The 7,733-nt window shown below is 33.5% G+C and overlaps 2 protein-coding genes across 2 annotated transcripts; both read left to right on the top strand.

Moving 5' to 3' along the window:
- The first annotated feature begins 209 nt into the window (after positions 1 to 209).
- LOC128183090 (complement C1q-like protein 2) lies at positions 210 to 2,448 on the top strand. Its single transcript, XM_052851954.1, has 2 exons — positions 210 to 591; positions 1,036 to 2,448. Exons 1-2 carry the CDS (start codon positions 324 to 326, stop codon positions 1,434 to 1,436), a joined length of 669 nt encoding a protein of 222 aa, XP_052707914.1. The 5' UTR covers positions 210 to 323; the 3' UTR covers positions 1,437 to 2,448.
- Positions 2,449 to 3,918: 1,470 nt separating this feature from the next.
- On the top strand, positions 3,919 to 5,162 carry LOC128183088 (complement C1q-like protein 2). The gene is made up of 2 exons (XM_052851952.1): positions 3,919 to 4,260; positions 4,657 to 5,162. The coding sequence occupies exons 1-2, from the start codon at positions 3,969 to 3,971 to the stop codon at positions 5,061 to 5,063; spliced, it is 699 nt and encodes a 232-aa protein (XP_052707912.1). The 5' UTR covers positions 3,919 to 3,968; the 3' UTR covers positions 5,064 to 5,162.
- The last annotated feature ends 2,571 nt before the right edge of the window (positions 5,163 to 7,733 follow it).

Genomic DNA, 7,733 nt, shown 5'->3' with positions numbered 1-7,733 from the left:
GATATATTCAGACCACGTAATGGACTTTGACATAATGTAATGATAATTTGACATAATGTATCTATAGTTTAATGCTATAAGGCAGCGATGGCGTTCCATAGTGGAGATACATGAATCAGGCATAGTGGTCAACTTACAGCTTTACTGTTCCGTATTAATATCAATGTTAGTATCTCTGGATACTGATAAATACTGGCTATAAATATACTTAACCTCGATGTATTATAAAACAAACAGTCACCTAACTAATCAGCGAAATTACCCTTGGGTTATCTTCCTGCTTGTTATTTTTATTCAGTACAGGCTTTCATAAACGTTTCATAATGATAGTTGTGACGGAAGCTTGGATATTCAATGGACCGATTCAACACTTACTGGCGATGGTCTTTGTTGCCATGTTTATTGGAATTTCATACTTGTTCGTGAAAAAAGTACAAGATCTTGAAATACAGTTAGTAGTTTTAAAAGAAAAAAATAGTGTTCTTAAAACTGAAAGTGAAAATTTGAAAAGGAAAGTAGAGTTATTGGAAATATCTTACAAGCAGTTTGTTGACAGATCTGAAGAGAACAAAATTGAGGACGCTAAGCAAGGTACGATGAATAATCGACCAATTTAATTTGATAGAAATTGGCTAATATCTATAATATATTGATCTGTAATATGTTGAAAAGTATTTTCTAAATCTATACTTTGTTCACATTGTATCTTGAATAAATAACATGTTAAATCATAAATTTGGTCATAAATTAGTAAATTTTTGTCAAAACATGTTGGCTTCAGTAATTATATCCAAAATCTACATCAAGTATGGATTAATTGGAAGAAAAAACATGACATGTACAGAACAAAAGACGTGTCATAAATTTTTGATATCGGTTATTACAGTTGATAAGTGACAGAGTTTGATGTCTAAATATATACATGAAAAATAATATCATTGCCATGTGCACATTATCAATAATTTTACTATATTTCAATAGAATGATGATGATAAATAAATTTATTTCTTTGCGGTTTTTTCTGTATTTTTATAGACACTCCTATGGTAGCGTTTTATGCCAACACAGTGACAGATCACGTTAATCTTGGCGTCCATCGAACTTTGGTTTTTGGAAACGTCATAACTAACATAGGAAACTGTTATCACAACTCCACCGGAAGCTTCGTTCCGAAGGTCTCTGGAATTTACATAGTAAACGTGCAAATACTCTGTTCTCCTGGATATGAGTTACGCACGGAACTAGTTGTAGAGGGCGCTGTAAAGGGTACGCATTATATCGGTGATTCGACTCACTATTCTAATGGCGGAGGGATGGCGGTAGTACACGTGGACGCTGGAGACTGTGTCTGGGTAAGGGTGGCCACAACAGACGGTGAAAATGACATAGCATGGGAAAGCAGCTTCTCGGGATTTTTGTTATATTCAGATTCATAAAGTTAGTTTTTCTTGGAAATATGTCTTGGAAATGTAAAGGAGAATCCCTATGCCAATTCTATAAAATCCATAATTGTTTTTCCAGCAATGTATTTTATATGTACATACCTTTTATTTTTTTTGTGTGTTTCCGTTTTTATAACTTTTGAATTAAGTATCTGATTCTAAAATTATCATTTATTAACGTATGTGGTACTTGATTTAATACCAATTGTCTCAACACCATGAAATCCTTTTCAATGTTTCGATATGCACACATGTACCTCAAAAGCGGGACATATCAAATACACGTATTGCTTGTGGTAAAAATTAATCTAATTTGTTAATTATACCCCTGCAAACGAAGTTTAGGGGGGTATATTGGTTTCACCCTGTCCGTCTGTCTGTCCGTCCGTCTGTCCGTCTGTCTGTAGACGCAACTTTGTCCCCACTATAGAATTTTTTATTACTGCATGGAACAGTTTGAAAATTTGTACATATGTTGAACACCATCTGAAGATGTGCACCTGCAATTTTTTTTAAGATCAGACAAGATTTAATGATTTTATGACAGTTTTCATTTTCCCTATTCTATATATTGTACACTAATGTTGAAAAGTAAGGGAGGTAATCCTTACAGATTTTATTAATTAATTAATAGTATTAAAACACTCTAATGTATATTTATATAAATACACCCAGATGGAGGTTTTTTGTCTTTATGTCTTAATTAATAAAAAAAAATATTTTTTAATACTATTCTATCAACTAACAATGCAAAGTTTTTGTTTGTCAATGATAAATTCTTAGGAGCTAATTAGAACATCAAAGACAAGTGTGGCTGAATTCATTTGTCCCAAGGGAGCCATTATCTGAGCCATGGTTCAGATGGAGCATGTGTTTAGGGGAAATTGATAATCTGTAAAATGGGTGATAGTTTTTGGGCTATTCTAAAACTGTTTCATGTAAACCAAAAGTTTCTATCATTATAAGGAAATAATAATATCATTTTTAATAAAGAAGTTAAACTATTTTTAGAGGTTGTTTAAATTTATTTGTCAAGTAATTTGATGAAGTGGCCCTATTGTGCATTAATTTAAATGAAATTCAAAATTACTCATATGATTGTAGTGTTTTGGCAATTTTAAAATTGTTGGTAATGTTAAATTTTCTTTTTTACATGTTTTTACATAGTATGGTAATTATGGTAATGTTTTGGGAGTTTATTAAATTTAACAAGCTCATCAAAGAAAATCATAGTCCTATGGGATCAATTTTCTGATATAGAGTTCCATTGGGCCATAGATAAAAGTGAGGAAAATTTGAAACTTCTAATTGCATCTGTCAAGACTCCTATTAGAAAAAATTGAAAGTTTTATCAACAGAAGAGTATTGCTTGGCTACTGGTATTTCCATTTACTGCAAAAGGAGGGGTTATTGACATTTTGTTGGTTTTTCTTTAAATCAATTAAATTAAAAAAATATATATCATCAGATACATATATTTGTAAATGTATTACTGTTATAGATATGTATTTACAGTGAAAATCTGACAGTATTGATTTTAATTTTTCTTTGTTAACTATTTTTTTTTGTATGTGTTCCAAACCTTTATTATTCAATTCAATTATTTGTCCCATTTGAAATTAGCCTTGCGGGGGTATTAGTCCCATTAGGACAGTTCTAGTTCTTTCTGTTAATTCAGCATACTAACAGTGGGACCCTGTTCAGATGCCATCGGTATTGAGATACGACAAAAATATTACAAACTTTCAGATCGTTTATAACAAAATATATTGAAAGCTCTAGTCACATAGCACTTTGAGTTATGATAACCGAGAACATGGCGTTTAAACAGGTGAACATTTTTAAAACATTGTAAATGTGGACTACCAAGTACAAAAATAGCATGGCGGCATTATGATCAACACAGACTTGGAAGTGTCCATCTCAGATCTAAATTTCATGAACATTAGAAAAATATCGTATATCCACTGTTACGGAAAATGGAATAACATGATAAGTAGGATTTACTCTAATGAACTCAGTACTACTTTAATACTGATATCAGTTTTAGTTTTAAATTTGTTTCAGCTTCTATAAATCAATATTTAAAATGTTGATGCAGGAGAAATATTTATGATATTATTTCGTGGCTTAATATATGTTCTTTCTATCAATCGGGGAGGGGGATATTTTGACCCCCTTCTTGTTAGATAAAGATTTGATTAAAATATTTTTGAATACGATTTTGGTCAAATTTTATTCCCTTAACGAAAAAACTAAATCTTTAATGTAAAACGTTTTGGAATATTCAAAAGTATTAGTGTTGAGGGAAAAAAACCGATTAAAACTGGTGAATTCGAATTTTGTTTCGATGTTGAAATTTAGCGGTTAATTATTTACTACCACTACAAGGAATCATCTATAATGCTGTATGCATTCTAATAACAGAAAGGTTTGTATGACGCCTTCTCTTATCAAGTGTGACCCACATGAAAGAGGTGACATTGTTGTGTCTGGTGTAAGGAATTTTACAGACACTCGACAAGCATGACACCAATGAAATATGCGATACTTCTTTGTTGGTTGAGTTCAGTAGCGTTCGGAAATGAGGGGAACAATAGCGATGATGCTGATGATATCAAGACCCTTCGCCAAGAAATGAAAATTTTGAAACAAACTATGGAACAACAATTTTTATTCCAAGAAGAAGAGATCACACATCTGAAACAGAAATTGTACTTGTCGGAAACAAAGATAATTGATGAAAACAGTCCAGAACGGGAAAAGTCAAGACAGGGGCGTCTACTCCTTCATCCACCCGTCAATAGTTCTACAGCAGGTATCGACTATTCCTTTCATACTTTACTTTAATGAGAGCAAAATAAAATCAAGTTGTAATACACATGTATTTTTAGATTTAAAAACGAAGAATGATGGCTTGTGATATTTTGTTTTCTTGTATTACATGTTTGATTGTCAACTCATTTGAAAGTGGGTCTTAAAATTGATACGGACTATTTAAAATCAAGTCAATGAGCCAGGAAAATGTTCTAAACCTTTAAGGGTAATAACATCAAACAAGACAGGTCAATGTTTTGTTTTTTATGAAAATACAATCAAAATTAGGTTTACTTTTTAAAACTAATTATTGTTTGTAAGAAAAGGAAAGGAAGGGGGATCAGTTGCAGTTATCTTTTAAAATCTTATTCTACCCGTATAAATGTCTTCATTTCAGAAAACGTTCCAAAAATAGCATTTTCTGCCAACACAGTTACAGACCATGTTAACCTTGGCGTACATCATACCTTGGTTTTTGGAAAGGCCTTAAGTAACGTAGGCAACTGTTATCACCATTCTACCGGAAACTTCATTCCGAACGTCTCGGGAGTTTACGTCTTTGATGTTCAAATAGTTCTCTGCTCTCCTGGTCATGAGTTACGCACAGAACTTGTACTGGAAGGCAAGGTAATGGCGGCGCATTACACAGGCGACTCAACGCATTGCTCCAACGGTGGCGGAATGGCGATCTTCCACGTGAACGCTGGAGACAGTGTCTGGGTCAGAGTGAGGTCATCTGATGGCGGAAATGGCATAGCATGGGAAAGCAGCTTCTCGGGATTTCTCTTGTATCCTGATTCATAAACTGATGTTTTACCTGTTCCTATTTTTAATTTCAGTTTCTTTTACGTAAATAGTACTGCAAGATGAAAGAATTTTAAATTAGATGACGTTACGGTGTGTTTTGTCAGGGCTGGATAATTGTGGCTATTTTTAGACTTTATTTATCTCTAAAAAAGTAGAGCTTTTGATATAGATATAGCAACATATTCAAATACTGAATCTAAATTATTTGTATTTTGTCTTTACTAAATAATCATTTATAACTTAACATATACATGTATCTATTTGTCGACCTCCCAGCCGCCTCAATGCTTAACTAAACTTTGAATGTCAGTTGAATAGTAATAGTCTTTATATAGAGCTCAAACTTCTCAATAAAAACCTGGCGGGTACGTGCCATGAATTTGTTTCATTACTCAAATATACTGTCTTATGTTCAGCAAAATTAAGCTTTTTAGCTCACCTGAGCTGAAAGCTCAAGTGAGCTATTCTGATCACTTTTTGTCCGTCGTCCGTCCGTCCGTCCGTCCGTCCGTCTGTCCGTCCGTCTGTCTGTCCGTCTGTAAACTTTTTACATTTTGAACTTCTTCTCTAAAACCGCTTATCCAATTTCAACCAAATTTGGCACAAAGCATCCTTATGGGAGGGCGAATATAAATTGCAGAAATAAAAGTCCGATCTGTATTCAAAGCTGAGAAAACCTTGAAACTGTATAAAAAGGGGGGTGCATTTTAAAAAATCTTCTTCTCAAGAACTACTGATTCCAATTCAACGTAGTTTAGCATAAATTATCCTTATGGGAAGGAAAATATAAATTGCAAAAATTAAGGTCTAATTCTGTTTCAAATCTGAGTTATTACGAAAATAATAATAAAGGAAAGGCGTGTTTCAATCAGTTTAATAGCTTCGGATTCGGCATCCGGTAAAATGGGTAGACAAGACTTGGCCTGGGAAAAACAAAAGATTGGCAGTTATTAATCTGCCAATCTCATTAAAATTTCAGGATATATGATGGACCAGTATATTTGTATTTGCTGTAAATATTGCTGCAAAATAATGCGTATTTTGGAATTGACGATTGCCGATCTGCCCCGGCTTTTATTTTGCCACGGCCCGGGTTTGCGTACCCATTTTACCAAGTCTCGTATTCCATACATCTAAAACGAGGTTCTTTGTTTAAAGCAGCCATGACATTATACGAAAAAGGGTCGATCTGACTATGATGAATTTGCTTGTTGTGCAACAGTTCGCGAATGATGGGAAATTTTTGAAACATGCAAAATATATTGGTGCCGATTTTGTGTAGTAAATTGAGGCTAAATATTTCAACGCGTTGAAAGTTTTCACACATAACGTTGGTGTTAGCTTGTTCTGATTTTCGTTTCGTTTTCATTATTTATGCTTTGTAACCTGGGAACTATCGTCTGTATTTCGTGATTTTTACGTATCAAATCAAACAGAGACTTCGGTAAATCAAACAGTTAACTGTTTACCTGCGCAAATTAAGCAAAATCTGATGTATCAAAAAAGTACTGAAAAAACAATTCATTCTATCGGTAATTCGGCATTATATTTTGCGTAATGGTAGATTAATGCAATAGGTTTTGTTGAGATGCTCGGCTTTTTCTCGAGTTTATTCAGTTTAAATAGAGTTTGATATCGCTGTCGGAAATATGTAGGTATATACATGTACATGTATATATATGATTCATTTCGAAAAAATAAATTGTGTTCTTTATTTGTTATAGTGCATGTTTCTTGTGTTTTAATTGTGTACAATTTCTATTTACTAACCATATTTGAGTGTTAAGCTTCGAATTATAAGCAAGATACAGAGATTTGCTCACAATTCTATGTTTGTACACAGATCTTAAAAACTAAAGATTAAAAAAGTAAAAAAAAATTGTCAATATTTATTAAGAAAATTTTCAAAGTCTCTTCTTCCAGAAACTTATTGTATTGTAAACTTAACCTTTTTTAGCTCACCTGAGCCAGTCTTCTTCTCAAAAACTATTAGGCCAGGAAAGCTCAAATTTGAGTGGAAGCATCCTCAGAAAGTGTAGATTCAAGTTTGTTCAAATCATGGTCACCTGGGGTAGGGTGGGGCCACAAAAGGGGGATCATGTTTTACATAAGAATATATAGAGAAAATCTTTAAAAATCTTCTTCTCAAAAACTATTAGGCCAGGAAAGCTCAAATTAAAATGGAAGCATCCTCAGGTAGTGTAGATTCAAGTTTGTCAAATCATAGTTCCCATGGGTAGGGTGGGGCCACAATTGGGGGATCAAGTTTTACATAGGAATATATTGAGAAAATCTTTAAAAATCTTCTTCTCAAAAACTATTAGGCCAGAAAAGCTCAAATTTGAGTGGAAGCATCCTCAGATAGTATAGATTCAAGGTTGTTCAAATCATGGTCCCCGGGGATAGGGTGGGGCCACAATTGGGGGATCAAGTTTTATATAGGAATATATAGAGGAAATCTTTTAAAAATCTTCTTCTCAAAAATATTTGGCCAAGAAATCTCAAATTGGCATGTAACCATCCTTAGGAAGTGTAGATTCAAGTTTGTTCAAATCATGGTCCCTGGGGGTAGGGCGGGTCACAATGGGGGATGAATTTTTATAGATAGAGAAAATCTTTAAAAGTCTTCTCCTCAAAACTATTAGGCCTGGAAAGGCCATATTTGAG

Source organism: Crassostrea angulata, chromosome 5 (assembly GCF_025612915.1).
Source record: "Crassostrea angulata isolate pt1a10 chromosome 5, ASM2561291v2, whole genome shotgun sequence".
Taxonomy (NCBI): Eukaryota; Metazoa; Mollusca; class Bivalvia; order Ostreida; family Ostreidae; genus Magallana; species Magallana angulata.
The sequence above is the reverse complement of the archived record's forward strand: the minus strand, read 5'-3'. Positions and strand labels throughout refer to the sequence as shown.

Excerpts from the sequence above, each read along its gene's own strand:
- LOC128183090 (XM_052851954.1), top strand. The coding sequence starts at position 324 with ATGATAGTTGTGACGGAAGCTTGGATATTCAATGGACCGATTCAACAC. Across the intron at positions 592-1,035 it reads AATTGAGGACGCTAAGCAAG|ACACTCCTATGGTAGCGTTT; the intron begins GTACGATGAATA and ends GTATTTTTATAG.
- LOC128183088 (XM_052851952.1), top strand. The coding sequence starts at position 3,969 with ATGACACCAATGAAATATGCGATACTTCTTTGTTGGTTGAGTTCAGTA. Across the intron at positions 4,261-4,656 it reads CGTCAATAGTTCTACAGCAG|AAAACGTTCCAAAAATAGCA; the intron begins GTATCGACTATT and ends TCTTCATTTCAG.